General features: G+C 36.3%; 1 protein-coding gene across 2 annotated transcripts; it reads left to right on the plus strand.

Annotated features, from left to right (window-relative positions):
• Positions 1 to 13745: 13745 nt before the first annotated feature.
• LOC130986259 (small ubiquitin-related modifier 1-like) lies at positions 13746 to 15237 on the plus strand. 2 transcript variants are annotated; one of them, XM_057909612.1, is made up of 3 exons: positions 13746 to 14074; positions 14753 to 14902; positions 15016 to 15237. In XM_057909612.1, exons 1-3 carry the CDS (start codon positions 13994 to 13996, stop codon positions 15079 to 15081), a joined length of 297 nt encoding a protein of 98 aa, XP_057765595.1. In that variant the 5' UTR covers positions 13746 to 13993; the 3' UTR covers positions 15082 to 15237. The 2 variants fall into 2 exon arrangements, with proteins under 2 accessions (XP_057765595.1, XP_057765594.1); XM_057909611.1 differs by having other exon boundaries at positions 13814 to 14074; positions 14753 to 15237.
• Positions 15238 to 19231: the final 3994 nt, after the last annotated feature.

Raw genomic sequence — 19231 nt, forward strand, 5'->3', positions numbered from 1 at the left:
TTGACAGCAGCAGGGCGATTCTTCCTTCGTCTGCGGGCAGCTCTCTGTCGCGGTTCGCGGACTCCGTTATTACCTCGTTTTCGCGGGATTTCTCTTCCTGCAGTGACGTTGTTCAGTCGGGTGTTCTTCGATCGGGGCAGCCGGAGCAGCAGCCTTTGCTTTTGGAGTTAGGCCGGGGAGGGGATGTTCCGTCCGGTACTCCTCCCGTGAAGTCGTTTGCCGAGTCTCTTAGGCAATCTTTGGGACGTCCCGCAGACGTCCCGGCTCATGATTTTGCGGTTCTGAAACCCAAAATGGTGGACGACAGGCCGTGCCTTTCTATTTCCTCGGCTTTCCGTCAACGGCAAATCAAATCTTTTCAGCATGCTATTCATGGGAGGGTTTTCCTTCGCAAAGGCGATTCCCCAAGATTTGCGGCGGATCTTTTTACTGAGCTATCTATCCTCTGGAAAACGTCGTCCCCGTGGCAGATTATCCCTCTGGGCAAGGGATATTTCACGTTGAAGTTCTCGTCACCGGAAGATTATGCTTTGGCTTTCGCGAAATCTACTTGGCGTCTTCGGGTGGGGATTATTTTCCTTCAGGCATGGACTCCAAACTTCAATCCGAACAAGATTGTTTCTTCTACTGCTCAGGTTTGGGTCCGAATCTTTAATCTCCCGCATGAGTTTTGGCATCCTGAAGTCCTCTCTGGTATAGCTAGGCATGTTGGAACTCCTATTCTCGTTGATGGCATGTCTGCTAGGGCTTCGGTTGGTTATTTTGCTAGGGTGTTAGTTGAGATGAATGTGGCCTTGGATATCCCTCAGTTTCTTGATGTTAAATGTGATGATGATACTTATGAAATTGAGTTTGGTTATGAGAATTTGCCATACTTTTGTTGTCTTTGTTCTGCGATTGGCCATGCCACTGATGACTGCAGAAAACATTCTTCGGGCAAAGAGTCTGCTTCTCCGACTAAGCAGACAGAACAGGATAATAGTTTGCGGGGCAGGAAGCATTGCAATAAATCTCGACAATGGAAGAAGACTAGGAGTCGTTCTGTTGCGAACCGACAGCGTGCGAATGAGGTGCCTTGTTCGACTGGGCTGGATAATGATGCGAAGTCTTCGCCCGAACGTTCTGTGGGAAAAAGCAATCGGTTTGAGGTGCTGGAGGGTAGGGAGCTAGAGAATGGAGATACGGCAGCGCGCAGAGATGACTCGATTTTGGGACCTGATTCTGTACTCGATCGGCCCATTGATGCTCATGATAGCCAGGAGGACACGGCTGTTATGGAGGCCCCCGACAGCCCAGTGGATGAGGAGATCATTTGCGAGGCCGTTGCCGGGTCTGAGGTCATTACTGTTGTGGTTCCGTCCACAGACATGGCTGATGATTCGGCATCTCGGTTGGTCATTGAGCCCACACATTCTGCTCAGGAGGAGTTGGCTAGTCGTATTAGCAGGTTATAGGAGCAGGTTAGTCAGGGGATGCAAATGCTCGTTGACAATCCTAAGCGTCGACCGGGTCGACCTAAAAAGGGCATGGAACGTCCTCAAACTCCGCTGAACCCGATTGACAGTATAAAAAGTCGGCTCAGGAATGCAGAGGATCCAAGCATGCGGGTTATGAATAAGGGCGATGTTCTTGACACTCCGTCGCCGGTGGAGTTCTTGAATAAAGTGCACAATGCTAAGTCTGGAGGTGCGCTTATGCACAATTTTGTGGTCCATTCTTCTTCTTCAGACGCCGCTCGTGCTATGTCGGCTGTGGTTTCTAAAAGATGGGGAGATATGTTGGATGACGAAGAATCTTTTAACGAGGATGATTTAATGTTCTCTTAGTCTTGGTTGTTTTTCGATTTTTCGTGACTTTTCGCGGGTGCTTTTTCTTATTTTTTCACTTGAACTCCTTTTGCCTTTTTTCTTTTTTAATAAACTTTCTATTTCAGCAGTATCAAAAACAAACCAACACAACCTTTTAACAGTAAAAGAGTTAAGAAAAACTTCGGTTAATAACTGATACTGAATTTCTCTTCAGTAAAGAGATATCAGTTAAGTCCAAGACTTTAACTGATATGCATTAGGCTTCAGTCAGGTTTGTAAAACAAAGGAGTGTTATAAATCTTACTGACTATCCGAAGATTTATCAGTTAGACTAATAACACTGGCAGCGAAAAACTTTTCTTTTGAAATAGCCTTTGTGATTAAACACTGTAGTGGGCAAATTTCGTATAACCCATTTGAATAAATATATGTGGCCCATTGGTTGGTCCAATTAAAAAGGTCAAATTAATTTCAATTAATTTGACCCAAATGTTAGGTCATGAGGGTCAATCCCGAATGCAAGGTCATTAAGGCTCATCGGCCCAAACCCTAGAGAGGGCAGCGACGTAGGGAAGAAGGCAGAAACTAATCAGGGATATCGACACAACAAATATCGGAACAACTAGGGTTGAGGGAGACGTGTCAACAAAACCCTAGCCGTCAGGCCATCACAGTATAAATAAAGACCAATTAGGTCAATAGATGCAGACAATCATTCGCACTCCAACACGTTCTCTCCACTTTCTCTCCCCATTAGCACTATTCTGCCTCCGCGCTCTCAGCCTTAGGTTTTCTAGTGACAAGATCGATCGGGACAACCCGACGGCTCCCGTTTATAGCTCAATCGCCCTTCAACTCCATTGACCAGATCGACCTGATTTACTCTTTCATTTACTTTCAATTGCTCTCAATATGATTTTTCTTAATATTGTTTACTGACTTGAGCATCGGAGGCTCTTCCATCGACACCCCCACCGGTGCTCCAAGAAGGGCTCTAACGTTGTTCGTATTTCTGGTTGCTAGTACCCATCGTACTGGACGACCCCGATGTCCTTATCCGTAGTTGTTGAATTCATCCCCAACAACCATGTTGTGATGATTTAGTTTCACTTCGCAGTTAATCAATTTCAGTTAAGAAAGAGTTTGCGCACAGATAAGAAAGTAAAGACTAAAAACGATAAACGATAAATGGATTTTTACGTGGTTCGAAATCCAATTCCTACATCCACGGTCAGTTGATCACACTGACAAACACTCTGGGCTTGTGCTTACGGGTGCACAACAAACCTTAACAACTGAAAATCTAATCTTCAGTACCAACACACTGGATTGGATTTCTCACTCACTCTTAGCTTCGCTGAGATAAAACTATGTCTACCATGCGACTGCTAAGATCTCTTGAAGTCAGAACACTGGTCTGAACTCCTCTCGGCTCAAACACTCTTTTCGGTTAGTTGAAAGGAGGTTCGAAAACTTGCCAACTAGATCACAGAGAACCGGCTCTCTGTAATCAGTAACTTAGGCTTTGGATATACAATATTTGCCTACGGTTCTAAGAGAATGTTTGTAATCAGTAGTAGACTGATCTTGGCTTTAGAATTCTCTTCTTCGATTCAAACTTTGGAAGGCTTTGATTTGTTGGGTTGCAATTTTGGCAGCGTTTCAACTTGTGTATTTGAATCGGCGAAGATCGAAGTGTTCCTCGAGCTCTATTTATAGGAGAGGTCTTGAATAGATCCGTTGGCGGATATGGTCTTCAAGAATTAATCTGTTGGAGAGAAATTCGAACTTTGTTGAGGCTTCAATCTTCGAGGTTCCTTGTTTGGTGAGAAATGGCTACTCAGGTACAAGAGGTAGGACGTCTCTGAAAAGGTAATCACCAAAAATGAATGCTCTACAAAGAAAGGACGATCCTCAAAATCTCTGCATTTAATGCGGTTGTACTTGGGAGTGCGTGGCTTCCTTTTAACTATGGAGGTTCAGTCCAAGGAAGAATGTTAACTGATACTTGACTTTAGTATCAGTCCGCTAAATCTATGTGGCCTGCATTAATGAATCAGTCGTAACTGATCCTTTAGTTGAGAAACTCGATCAGTCAAACATCAGTGTTTGGCTCTGCCTTTAAACGCAACATCAGTTGAGTTCTTTAGTCAGCAGTCTTCAGTCCTCCGGTCTTCAGCCTTCAGTCTTCAAAACACTAGCTAAACTAGAAAAAGAACTCCAACACTTGAGTTCGAAAAGTTCTAGTCTATTACAAAGAAAACCTAACGATTTTGGTATCTTCAAAACTACGGCAATGATATTTCACTAAATTCCCAACAATATGACTTTAACTTTCTTTTCTACACAATTGTCATACTTTGATTTTAACATGATAATGTGTTTATTCTAAGTTCTATAGAAGCCTTAATTCATGTTTAACAACATTTTACGGATCACATAGTCTAGATAATGTCATTTTCATGGTTACACGGTTGGAAATGACTTAAAAGTTCTCTTTGATGCAGTTGATCACATAGTTGCCCTATTTCGATCACTACATGATTATTTTATATATTTGTATAATGAAAGTCTTATTCATGTTTAGGAGCATTTTGGATCACATAATCTAAATAATGTCATTTTCATGTTACATGGTTAGAAATGACTTGAAATTTCTCTCTTATACAATTGATCACAAAATGTAGAACACGGTTGCCCTATTTTGATCTCTACATGATTATATATATATATATATATATATATATATATATATATATATATATATAGGGAAGAGTTCAACAAGAACATAAATATTTGCAAAGTCTAGAGTCATAATCTCGTTCGTTAGATCGATTTTAATCAAGGGCTGAGATTAAAAGCTAATATTAGTATCCCTTAAATTACTCACATCCCTCTCTCCTCTCTCCTCTCTCTCTCTTCCGTCACTTTTTCCCTCTCTCCTCTCTCCTCTCTCCTCTTTCATTTCTCTCTCTCTCCCTTCCCTTTTTCCCTCTCTCTCTCTCTCTCGTCTCTCACACAGAACACACACACACACACACACAGAACGTCACTTTAGGGGTTCGAACTTGTGTTGAACTTGTCTTGAACTTGTCTTGAACTTCTAAACTTCTGAATTTGTTGAACTTCTGAACTTGTGTTGTTGAACTTGTGTTGAACTTGTGTTGAACTTGTCTTGAACTTCTGAACTTCTGAATTTGTTGAACTTCTGAACTTGTGTTGAACTTGTCATGAACTTAATTATGTATTTTGATTTTAAGAGAGAGAGAGAGAGAGGAGAGAGGAGAGAGGAGAGAGGGGACGAGAGAGATGGAGGAGAGATGTGAGGGGTGACGTGAGAGGAGAGAGGAGAGAGGAGAGAGAAGAGAGTAAATTAAGAGATATTATGAATCTTACCAATTTTAATTATATTAACTTCTAATCTCAGCCTTTGATCAAGATTGATGTGACGAACCATATTGCGACTCCATTCTCCATCTAATATTGTGTTTCTGTATAATGCAACCCTATATATGTGTATATATATATATATATATATATATATATATGTATGTATAACAAAAGTAATAATTCATGTTTAGGAGCATCTTATTAATTGCATTTACATGGGGTACAAAGTTGAGAATATGTGAATTTGGTTTGAATGTTCTTATTTACACGGTTGTGTACACAAGTATCTTATTAACATTCAATTTGCCACGAGAATCATCTATTGGATTATCTAAATTCACCATACATCGATTAAACCTAACATTCATCTATTAGTTTGAATACTGAACAGAAGAGTTAGAAAAACCTGGAATTTGCAGGAATTCATCAATGAATCGATAAATAGATCAACAAACTTTGACGCTCCGTTAACCCTTCAAAAGATCTCCTTTTACATTCTGTCCACAAATACAACTTTTTTATGTTTGAAAACAATTCGATGGCCTCCAGTTTCGCGTCAATCAGAGTTATGTAGAAGAAGTTATGGTTGTTCTACAGAGAGTTTCAAAAGTTGATTTCATGCGAAAAATCTGACTCCAACTCTAATCTTCTGGACTGTTATCCCGCTCAATCTCTGAAATTATGCATTACGTATTTTCTGTTATGAAAGCTGATCAATATTTATAATTATAAATACATGGTATGGGCGTGACTTATGAGTTGGACTATTTTTTTTGTTCCAACTGGACTTAGGAGATTTTGGGTCAGTCTAGGAATCAAATACAAGGAATAAAGATGAGCCTTAAATAAACTAATTCGTATGACCAACCCAAATCATAATTAATTCATAAATATTAATTTATTTCATTAGATAATCAATATTGACTTACCAACTCAATTATCATATTTATAAATATAATAAAAAATATTTTTAACATAACATATTTGAATTGAATATTGATAAAAAATAAAAAAGAATTTACAATAATAAAAATTGATATTATGAAAAGGCAAAAAAAAGTTTAAAAACTAAAAACAAAAATAAAAATAAAAAGAAATTCAAAAGTAGATTTATTAAAAGAAGATGAGAGAGGAGAGAGAATATTTTAAAATTTTAATTTTTAAATAAATAGTATTCCCTCCGTCCCACTTCAAATGTCTTGTTTCTTTTTGACATGGTAATTTAAAAAAATGTTAATTAGAGCACTCGCAACGCTCTACTCGATCTCCCCTACTCGAGTAAGGACGAGCCGACCCCTACTCGAGGGCTACTCGACCGCTCGAGTATCACTCGATGGGCGGTGAATATGGCGCGTGTTGTACACGTGCCTTTATTAAAATAAAAAAAAAAATCAAATTTTGAAATTTAAAAAACGGCTCTTTTGGGCAGAATTCAAATTTTTTTTGTTTGGTTTTCGGTTGATTGGACCGTTTGTGCTTTTTTTTTTTTTTTTTTTCTCTTCTTTAAATACTCATTCTTCCAACCTCTCCACCATCTTCAATCTTCTTCCACCATTTCCAATCTTTTTCTTCTATCTATCAACCTCCATGGATCCACACAACCCAAACATATATGATCCAAATTGGTGCCCCGATCTCTCCGCCTATTATCATCCCGATTTAGCGGGATGCAACTTGGGGGATGACCCTCCAATCGACGAGGAAGAGTCACCGGCGGCCCATAGTTCCTTCAAACCGAAGAAAGGAGGCCGGAGGAAGGAAATCGTCTACAAGATCAAGCATGACAAGAAGGCGCCGGCGGAAAGAAGGACTGTCCGTCATACCTACACCCTCGAGAAGACGGACCTCATCGTCCAAATTTGGACGGAGGAGACAAACGACGCCATCCGTGGTGTCGATCAAAAGAGGGAGGCGTATTGGACACGGATTCTCGACTGTGTCAACCCCCTCATCGGCGCCACCGCCAAATTCAAGGGCACTGGGCCCGAGTGAACGTGGATGTGCGGCTCTGAGAAAGTATTTGGACAGAGACGCGCACTTGGTGGCCTTCCGGCCATTCGGACGACATGCTCCGGGACAAGGCCCAAATCCTCTTCAAAGGTAGGAGCCCAAATAAGAGCGTGTTCAACTATTGGAACGCGTGGAAAATTCTTTGAAACAACCACAAGTTCAAGTCGATGTACCTCGAAGGAGACGTGTATTTCTCGAAAAAGATGAAGGTTACGGCGACGAGCGAATTCACCACCTCGGTGTCAGGCGAGGAGATATCGTCTTCCCGGCCAGTTGGAAATAAGGCGGCGGCGAGAGCGGTGAAGGGGAAGAGGAAGGCGTCACAGAGCTCGGAGCCTCCATCCGAATTCGTGGAGAGGTTGAACTGGTCCGACCAGAACTTGAAAGCAATCACCGCCGAGTACGCCAAGAAGAACGAGCTCAAGAGGGAAGAGCTCGATATGAAGCTCCTCAACACAGATACTACGCACATGACGGATGCACAAAAGACATTGCACAACTACATGGTCCAAGAGGTGCTCAAGCGTCGTGAACTTACCTAGAGTATGTTTTTTTTTGGTATGTTGTAGGATTTTAAATTAATGCAATTTAAATTTGAATTAAATTTTGTTATTTAAATTTAAGCAATTAAATTTAAATGAAAACCATAAAAAACAAAACTAAAAAAATCAAGTAGGCTATCAAGTAACCCCACTGTGGCCTCCTTTACTCAATATGGTCCCCTACTATCAAGTAAGCTATCAAGTAGGCTATCAAGTAAGCCTACTGTGGATGCTCTTATATTATTAGGTGATGTTGTGTAGAGTTGAAAATGTGATGTGGGTCCCAAGAATTCTATTTTTTGTCAATAATTTTTAGGTTAAGGTACAAATCTACCCCTAAACTAGACACCCCTACAACATATTACTCCCCATTTTCGACCTTGGCCCAAATACACCCTCAAAATCTATAAAAAAGGGTGCATTTAAACCCAGCGAGTTAACGGCCGTTATCTCTCTGTTAACTTTTTTTTTATATTTAAATTATGAATTTCGCCCCTTAAAACTTTTTCGGTAAACCTTCGCCGGAACCACAGCCTTCACCGCCATAAGAAAAACTCGTGGCTGCAGCTCCGATCTCAACTCCTCCAGCTTCACCTCTCGTCGTGACCGCTCCATCGGCACTAGTACCAATAAGCTCACCCCCAGTGCCGACACCGACAGCTTTCCCCCACTCTTGTGTCATCGTCGCTGTCTCTCGGATAAATTAAATTGTGCATTTTGCCGTTGAGGGGGGCGCCATAGTAGAGGGACATGCCAGAGAATTTTCTGTCATCGCTGAAGATGACGTCGGCAGAGAAATCGTGGTCGATTGTATCGGCGCCAATGGAAACCCCCCTCGAAATAGTGCCGTATGCACCGATTGCGATGGGATCGAGGTAGTAAGGTGAAGAGAAGGAGATCCCTTCTCTGCCGTCGATTGGGATCGAAATCACGTCGACGCCACTTAGAAATTAAAAAAAAAGAAATTTAAGTTAACTTGCGTGTATACCCCCCATTCTCGACCTTGGCCCAAATACACCACCAAAGTCTATAAAAAGAGTGCATTTAAACCCAGCAAGTTAACGAAACGACCGTTAACTTGCTGGGTTTAAATGCACTCTTTTTATAGACTTTGAGGGTGTATTTGGGCCAAGATCGAGAATGAGGGGGTATACGCTCTAGGGGTGGATTTGTACCTTAACCCATAATTTTTTCTATAAAAGGAAACAAGACATTTGAAGTGGGAGAACCCAAAAAAGAAAACAAGACATTTGAAGTGGGACGAAGGAAGTACTATAAATTTTACATTTAAATTAAATATTTACATAAAATATATTAAATTAAAGCTCTTATTGTGATATATAATTTGATATGTATATTAATGTTTTAAATTAAATATGGGCCAAACTTACGAGTTGGACTATTTTTTTTTCTACTGGGCTTAGGAGATTTTGGGTCAGTCTAGGAATCAAAATATAAGGAATAAAGATGGGCCTTAAATAAATTAATTCATATGATCATCTCAAATCATAATTAATTCATAAATATTAGTAATTTATTTAATTAGATAATCGATATTGACTTGCCACTTTTATTGATTTACCCTCAATTATCATATTTATAAATATAATAAAAAATATTTTTAACAGAATATATTTGAATTGAATATTGATAAAAATAAAGAAGATTTTACAATAATAAAAATTGATATTATGAAAAGGCAAAAAAAAGTTTAAAAAATAAAAACAAAAATAATTCAAAAGTAAATTTATTAAAAAAAAGATGAGAGAGGCGAGAGAATATTTTAAAATTTATTTTTTAGACAAATACTATAATTTTTACATTTAAATTAAATATTGACGTAAAATATATCAAATTAAAGCTCTTATTGTGATCTATAATTTGATATGCATATTAATATTTTATAATTAGTCGAATTTCAAAATTGTAGAAAGAAAAAAGAAATAGAAAAATAAGAAGAAAAGAAAAATAAAATAAAAAGAGAAAAATATAATTTATAAATAAATCTTTAATTTTATTATAATTATAAAATTACTAGTATTTAATTTTAAAATTACTTTTTTTAATAGATTATAAATTATAGATCATAGATTCCTTGCGATTATAAATTGAATAGACTAAATGGGGGTGTATTCATTCTGAAATTTTGTAGATTTTAAAAGTGTCTAGATTTTTAGAATCTATGGATTTCACAAAGATTCTTTCATTATTTTGGAATTCTAAACAGGAGTCTGTTAGATTTTTCCCGGATTTTAACAAGAGTTTGACGTGAATTTTACGGATTTCAAACCAAAAATCGCAGCGTTCGTTGGCTCTGAACGAGCGCTGGACTCAGCGCCCAGCGATCGCTAGGAGCCAACGACCGTTGGCTTGTTAAATTTTTAATACCCAGTGATCGCTGGCTTCTTTGAGCCGCGACCGCTGGATCCCAGCCGGGGCTGGCATTTGAAGATTTCTGAATTCTCGTGGTCCGAGGTCGGATTTGTTCATGTGTATTTTTTGAATGAAATCAATGGAAATCAGTTCACTGTTAAAATCCATAGATTTTTAAATACACCCAGATTTTCATAGAATTTTCAAAGTCTTGAACGAATACATTCAGATTTTTATAGAGTTTTAAAAGTCTTGAACGAATACACTCAAATTTTCATAGACTTTTAAAAATCTTGAACGAATACACCTAAATTTTAAAAAGGGCAAAGGTGCAGATTAGTCCCTGAACTCGACCCCCCTAGAGCGTTTACCCCCCCACACTCGACCCAGGCGCAAAAACCTCCCTCATAGTCCATGAAAATATGCAACTTAACCCACGAAGAAAACGGACTTCTAACGCCGTTTCCTTGAATTTTTTATTTTTATTTTTTTCATTTATATTGTAGTGGGTCCCACCTTAAACAAATCAACTACTCTCATCTCTTCTCTTCCCTTTCCTCTTCCTCCTCCTCCGACCACCACCACCACCACCTCCATTCCTCCGCCTTCTAAGGCAGCGGCGCCGCCTGGGAGAAGCAGGTCCGCTGCTCCTCCATCCCCCGCCGCCCAAATAGTTTCTCCGTCCTGCTCCTCCACCCCCGCCGCCCCATTAGCTTCACCGTCCAAGAAGCGTGGAGACGCGGTTCTCTCCGACAACTAGCTCCTCTACACCGTCACCTTTGCCGGCGATGCGGGGTTCGTGCGGGAGCCACCGCGCCGAGGTTCGCCGGCGCCGCAGAGGAATGGAGGTTGTTGGCGGAATGGAGGTGGTGGTGGTGGTGGTCGGAGGAGGAGGAAAAGGAAGGTGGTGCTCAGCGGCGACTGCGTGACGCCGACTACCTCAAAGAGCTGTCGCCACTGTCAAGGCGTTGAAAAATGGGTGGTTCTTCACCGGCGATGTGGGGGTTATGCATCCTGACGACTACCTAGAGGGGTCAAGGATCGGTCCAAAGACGTGATCATCAACGACGGGAAGAATCTGAGCAACGTGGTGGTGGAGTCGGTGTTGTACGGTCACCTGGCGGTGAATGAGGCGGCAGTGGTGGCGCGGTCGGATGAGTTTTGGGGGGAGACACCGTGAAGCGTTAGCTAACAGAGAAGCTGTTGGGGCGGCGGGGGGTGGAGGAGCAGGACGGAGAAACTATTTGGGCGGCGGGGGATGGAGGAGCAGCGGACCTGCTTCTTCCAGGCGGCGCCGCTGCCTTAGAAGGCGGAGGAATGGAGGTGGTGGTGGTGGTGGTGGTCGGAGGAGGAGGAAGAGGAAAGGGAAGAGAGGAGAGTAGTTGATTTGTTTAAGGTGGGACCCACTACAATATAAATGAAAAAAAATAAAAATAAAAAATTCAAGGAAACGGCGTTAGAAATCCGTTTTCTTCGTGGGTTAAGTTGAATATTTTTCATGGACTATGGGGGAGGTTTTTGCGCCTGGGTCGAGTGTGGGGGGTAAACGCTCTAGGGGTGTCGAGTTCAGGGAATAATATGCACCTTTGCCCTTTTAAAAATCTGTAGAAATCTATGAAAATCCTGAACGAATACACCCTCTACATCGCAATCCAAACAATTAAATGGATCGATAATATGTTCGAGATTACCACTCTTATTTAGCAGGGCCGGCCCTGAGGGCGGGCGGGCATGGGCGATGGCCCAGGGCCCCAAAAAATTGAGGGCCCAATTTTTTTAATATATCTCATTAATTATAGGCTTTATATATACTAAACAATATTAGATAACATAATTTATTGTCAAAAATTCAAAATTCAATTTAAAATCAATTTCAAATTAATTTGATGATAATTTTGTAACATAATTTTGAGGGCCCAAAATTTTAAATATAATATAAATTTTATCAAATTTATATTATATTAAAACTTCAAAGTTCAAATCTAAATGTAAAATTATGCTGACAATGCCATTTACTAATAGACTGTTATAAAATGAGCTTCTCAAATTTAAAATGGTTGAAAACGTATTTGAGATCGTCAATGTCTCTAAAGAGATTGAATGATTTGACAATATCTATATACATATATAAAAGCTCAATCACTTTCAAAAATAGTAAGTTATGTTTTCTTGTCAAAAATCACCTTACTATTTTTGAAAACAATTTTTTCTTTCTAATTTTTTTTATCAATCTACTCTAGATAATAATAATAATAATAATAATATAATAATATAATAATAATAATAATAATAATAATAATAATAATAATAATAATAATAATAAATCCTACAAAAGCATACTAAAAATTTAATAAATGTAAATTATACTAGAAATTCTATTTTTAAGATATATATATATATATATATATATAATTATTTATCTACAAATTTATATTTTAAGCTAAAGAGTTCTAAAATGAAAAAAAATATAAGTTTAATCTTAGTAACTGCATTAAATTGTTATAATAAAAAATATAAATATAAATATAAAAATAATACCATATAGTAAAAAATATATAAAAAAAACAGAATAAAATAAACAAATTTTAAAATGTTATGATTCTTGATCATGACAAATTTTAAATTTCATATTTGCTAGGTTGTACTATTTGTTAATTTTATCAAAATACAAATTTTAAAATTAAACTATATATATATATATATATATATATATATTCATTATATACATAGTACTGTGTATATTTCAGTAGAAATTTTGTATAAGTTATTTTAATATAATGTGTATATATTATACTCCCTCCGTCCACCAATTCAAGGCCTACTTGCCTTTTTGGGACGTCCACAAAAACAAGGCCTACCTATTTTTGGTAAGTTTTTATTCATTATTTAATCAAAAAAGTCAAAGATTCTTTATAAAAAAGTGGGACCCTTTCTCCACTCAACTAATAAAAATACATTTTTTCTTAAAACCCGTGTTTTTTCCCCTAGGCCTTTAATTGGTGGACGGAGGGAGTATCATCTTTAATTTTGTCATGTATGAACGAAATTAAAATTAAGGGCAAATTCATGAATGAGCTAAAATTTATGTATTTATATTGCAACTTGATATAGTTGAAAAAATAGCAAAATTCACTAATAGTTTGTGGATTTACAGTCAATTAACGCCTAAAAAAATATTATGAAATGCAAATCAGTAAAAAGTAATTAAAAGTTCCAAAATCCCTTTCAAAATTAATAGAAAATTTGAAAGAAAAATATCTAGATATTTTGGTGGATTTTTTTAAATAGATAATAATAATCGTTAGTTAAAAAGGTTTTGTCAACATCTTGGTCATTCATTTTATATCCTCCAATTATAAGATGGTTTTTATCTTCATTTTAATTCTATTATCTTTATTAAGAGATTTTAGATAACATAGATTTGAACGATATCGTAAATGATTTTGCAAGTAAAAATGCTAGATGAAATCATTTTTTTATAAGTAATGGAAAATTTTATTTTTTAATATATTAATGCGCTAATATATTGAGAGCTCATTTTTATAATTTAGCCCATGACCTCATTTTTATAAGGACCGCCCTGTTATTTAGAGATGCGGAAAAGTCCCACTCTATTTGGACGGATAAATACGAATTTCCATCTAAAGTAGAATATGATACGTCAAGACCCACTCGAAAAAAAAAAGAAAAAAAAAAAAGAATCGTATAAGACGCAATCCAGCCGTTGGATGCGAAGGAAGGCACATGAACCGTGGATGCAGTACTCTACGGAATTAAATATCCCCAACCAACCAAACCCCTCCGCCTCCCTCCGCCTCCTTAAAAAGCATAAAGGAAAGAAGTAATCAAACAATAAACAGGAGAGTGAGAATGTCGACTCCCGGTACAGAGGAAGACAAGAAGCCTGGCGGTGATCAATCCGGACATATCAATCTCAAAGTCAAAGGCCAGGTTTTAATCTATTTCTCCGCTTTCGATTATATTTCTCTCTTTTGATTTTGGTTTATAGTATTATGTATTTGATTTGATTTAGTTTGTTTGCCCTAGGGTTTTGAACTTTACGCCACTATTTTACCCAGATACTTGAGGTCGCCATATTTAGATTATTTTTTACTTTTTTGATGAGATTCTTTTCATTCTGGCTGTTTTTTGACCGATTCATAACTATGCTCACGGAAATTGCGTTGATAAAGGCATAGATTTATATATTTTGTTTTTGGTTTATTGCGTATAACTGGCTCACATGTTTTTGTCTTACCATATATTCGGTTTATGTAAAAAGACCTGTAACTTTTAAGTGAAAAAGGAAACAATTTTTCAAACAAAGCACTTGAGATGATCAGAGTCCTGTCTTCAAAATCAGAGTGATTCTCGCTACTATATGTTTGCTTGTGGTAGTGAGGTCATTTTTCCATAGAAAGACAAAAACTGGTATTAAGTTTTCTTGAGTTTGAAATCATGTTTGTTGGATTATGGTGTTTGTTGTTTTCTCTGGGACATATGTGAAAATTATTTGGCCGTTATGTGTTTTTGTTGAACTCGGCCCCTGTGATTCATGTTGCTGCCCTAGACATTTATTTGAAATGTATGACTGTAACTTGTTTAATAAGTTGGTTCCTTGTTGTATAGGATGGAAATGAGGTCTTTTTCAGAATTAAAAGAAGCACCCAGCTGAAGAAACTAATGAATGCTTACTGTGATCGGCAATCAGTGGATCTCAGCTCCATTGCCTTTCTGTTTGATGGCCGTCGGCTCAGGGCAGAGCAGACTCCTGATGAGGTCTTCCCCCCCTTGATTCAGTTCTCCTTTTCTTTCGAAACTCACGCTCATGTTGATTTTTGCTTAAGCTTTAATGATTTGGAGTCTCACTTTGAATCAATTTTCTTTTGCAGCTGGACATGGAGGATGGTGATGAGATAGATGCCATGTTACACCAGACTGGAGGTGCATTTGCTTAGTGAAATATGGTGCTTGGATATGTAATATGAATTAACTCTGAATTTTAAATCACTTGAGGTTTTAACTGACAGTATCTATGTTCACTTTCCTTGTTGGTTATTCAGTATGACTTGCTAGATTGAGTTTGATTTAGTGAAATTCATTTTCTGTATGAATTCTTTCTGCTATCTGTTTTCCCTCGTTTAATTTCTCTATAGCTATTGATTATAGAATGTAGTTCAACTTCTATCCTCATCTGTTTCAAAGGTGGTGGTTGTTGTGAGGAGTTCTGGAAGTAATAATTATGTTAGGGAGTAAGATATGCATTAGTCAAAGATTGTAGGTATGGCAATCATTATATTATGGTCACTATAATATGACAAGTTTTAGGGTGTTTATACTGGGCTCAAGCCGGGGCAATGGTCAGGCCGGAGCTCCGGTTTTGGGCTGGTCTTCCTTGTGATTTTCCTTGTTATTTCTGGTGACATGACATGGGTGATGGCTAGTCCGAAGCTCATGTTCATGTCATCACTTTTGTTTGTCGGCTTGGTCTTTTGGACTTTGTCTTTCTTTAGACGAGCACTCTTTTTCTTCATTAAGATTTTACCCACAGGGTTTTTCTTCTTGAGGTTTTAATGAGGCTCAGCCCTTGGTTTGGTTCGCTTCTTTGTGTTTTCAAGGGTTATCTAAGTTTTCTTTTTTCTTCATATACAACCTCATTTTCATCAGACATTTATTGAGCACCAATGCAGACATTCTTTTAAACACCAGGGATCCTGTTTGGGGAGAAGACAATAATAGGTTTCATTAACTTTTTCTAATTTATGTTTACCCATTGTGCCTGGAAAAGAGCAAGAGAATCGCATAGGAATTGGCTCTATTGTAGCTTTGACAGCAGCAACCTTCTGAACTTTTAGTTGGCTGAAGTCTATTTAGGTTATAAATGCATAAGAAAATGTTTGCCATTCTTGCTATCTTCTTTATGCTAAAAAGATCTTCTCGATTTTGATAATTGTTTTAGTTAGCAAAGTCCATAATTTATGAGTAAAAAGATAATTCTTCATTTTATTCAGGTAGTGTAGTATTCAGGTAGTGTAGTAACTGCTGCTAATTGAGCCATAGCATGTGTTAACTGGCCTCCACCATATTTACAGACTATTTAGAGACTATAAGCTGATAAACTGTTAGGACTAAGAGGGTGTCTGTGAGATTGGAAGTTTCTTAAAACAGCTTGTAAGCTGGTCAGAGGTTTATCTCTAAATAACTTTTAAGCTGTAAAAATAAGTCCCAATAGCTTGTAGGGAGTATAAAAACATGTTCAACAATTTTAATTTTTTTTTTCATAATCTTATAAGTATCAATTATTCTATAAAAATAATTCTTTGTTTTGTTATTTCTACTTTATACTTTCCAAGTTTATATCTTTCAAAAAAATTCTAACTAGATTTTTTTTTTTCTCTCTAATTTAATTTGTTTCTCTCTATCTTCTAAATTCAATTGTTCAAATATTAAGTTTTGAGTTGTCACCTTATATAAGTTTTTGAAACTTATTAACTTCCTAAAACAAGCTTAGTCAAACACTCTGATCTTGATATGGTTAGTTTGTGGAAGCATTTGTATTTTATTGTTTTGGTTTGTCGGCGGGAAACTGTTTTAAGATGAGTGACAGTGTCTTGGTGTTTCATATTTGCCTGTGCGGCTCAGAGAAAAGTGAACGAGGAAGTGCGGCCTTTTTTCGCATTTGATTTCCACTCATTGTCATTCAAAGAAACCTCTATATATGTTGCATTACGAAAATTCAAACTATATGAAAACTTGTAGTTATCAATTCCAAATATAATCCGAAATACCCTATTTGAATTCTACTCATTTACGTTTAAATTATTATATAATAAGGTCAAAGAGGGGAAGACTAGAATAAAAACACATTTTTTTTGTATAAAATAGGAACAATTTTCAGCCCTTAGATCATAAAGATCTACGGTTGATTCATCACTTTGCTGGATGAATTTAGGTCCTGAGTTTGAATCCCAAAGGCAGTGAAAAATTTATTTTTTGCAATTCATACAGTTACACAGTCAATTCATACGTGTTCTACATAGAATTCATACATTTTAATTCGTTTATAGTTTATACAAAAAAATGTGTTTTTATTATAGCACATCCCTATATATATATATATATATATATATATATATATATATAGGGAAGGGATCAATAAAGAAGGCTAAATGTAGAAGGAATGAAGAATGCATCATGGGCGTTAATTCCATGCAATCTGACGGATCAAAGTAATTCACAATATTTGAATTCAATAATATCAAAAAGGTTATCTTTGTCATTACATTTGTGAAGGTAACCGATAATATATTATTTTATTATGGCACGATATGTTTCATTCCATAATTTTAGTTAGGTATTCACGATGAGAATATATCTTTTCTTTAGAGATAGATTAGTGCTTTTTTTTTGTCTAATTTGTATATCATTTTTTTTAATGTTTGAGCAATGTAATTAATTCAAAAAATATTACACCATCCTTATTTTTATTCCCAATATATTTTACGTTATTTATGAATTTTTTTTTCACATTTCTCTATCATTTCAATATTCAGATTTCATTACTAGAATACTCATAATTCTATAATATTTATTCGAAAAGATTTAGTTTAATCATTTTTTTGTAAATTATATTATTATTTCACGTTTTGAAACATATTCAGTAGATTGTCACATTATTCGCACAACTTGAAAGTTTATTCAGTTTACAAATGCAATATGTTAAATCATTCAGATCAATTAAGGGCAGAGTCTGTATTTCATATTTTGGAATATATTCAATATATTTTTCACTTTATTCTCAAATATTGAAAGTTTATTCAGTTCCATTCAGTAGGACTAATATTATAAAATGAAATCATATCCTGATATATATTTGTTTTTAGGTGCAAAATGATTTATAATAAATTTTACAAATACAACTATAAGTTATACTGAATAAATATATGAATTTAACAAATAAACTACACTATATACTGAATAACACATAAGCTAACTACATAATTCCTAAAATTATAGTGAATAATATCGATAATTCATCGAATAGCACTTTATTATTAATTGAATAAGTAAAACAAGAAACTGAATAAATAAACTAATACAACGAATACAGTATAGATATGTACAGTATAGTGAATATGTCACTATAAGATGTCGAATAAAAATACAATTTTTTTGAATGAAAACAAATATTATACAAAACCTATACTTCATATTAACGGAACACAATTCGAGCACATGCATGATGCTCCGATTCAGTCATAACGGTCTTGCCTTTAAACTTGTGTGTAACCTCATCATTGCAGCATCCAACCAGCAAGTATGTATTCGGAAACCTACAAATATACATAGCATCAATTAAGCACATTAATTCAAGCACAGAAGCCTATTGAACTAGCCAAATTGCAAATCAACATAATCCTCACTGCAAAAATTAAGTTGACTAAGGAGTGAAATCACAACGAAAATCAGAGAGCCACAACCACAAACTCTTAGAATTTCTTATATGAAATGGACATACATAATCCAATCATCTTTTATATACATACGGCATTCTTAGATGAAATGGACATACATATTGAAGTTTAATGTGACTAGATTAACCTATTGTCCTTTATCACTCTTATCACTCTCAAAGATAAGAAGTCATACTTAATGGGCCACAGGGAGTATATATTATGATTTATGGGAGGTTCTATTTTATCATCTACCTAAATACTACTAAATTAGAAATATAGTATTAAAATCTAATTTTGATATTTGCATCGCAGTTCATGAATGATCAATCGGTGATTGTATATTGTTTCTCACAATTTAAAGAATCTTGATTATTAAAAACAGTAACTTGTGATATGTGCTTAAACCGTCAAGGTAAAATATTCTAGTTTTTGTTGGGCGGGTAAAATCTTTAGTCTTGAATCCATATCTTAATTTAGTATCCCACTAATAAAACATGTGTTTATCATGATCAAAATTTTAAGTACACCTCAAAAAAAAAAAGTAGTTGTCATAATAAAGTTTTTCTATAAGATTCATTTAAAATTTGGGAAAAACTTGTTGCATGCATAGTGCATTTATCATATTAAAATATATATTAATCATATTTAAAAT

The sequence above is a fragment of the Salvia miltiorrhiza genome, chromosome 5 (assembly GCF_028751815.1).
Source record: "Salvia miltiorrhiza cultivar Shanhuang (shh) chromosome 5, IMPLAD_Smil_shh, whole genome shotgun sequence".
NCBI lineage: Eukaryota > Viridiplantae > Streptophyta > Magnoliopsida > Lamiales > Lamiaceae > Salvia > Salvia miltiorrhiza.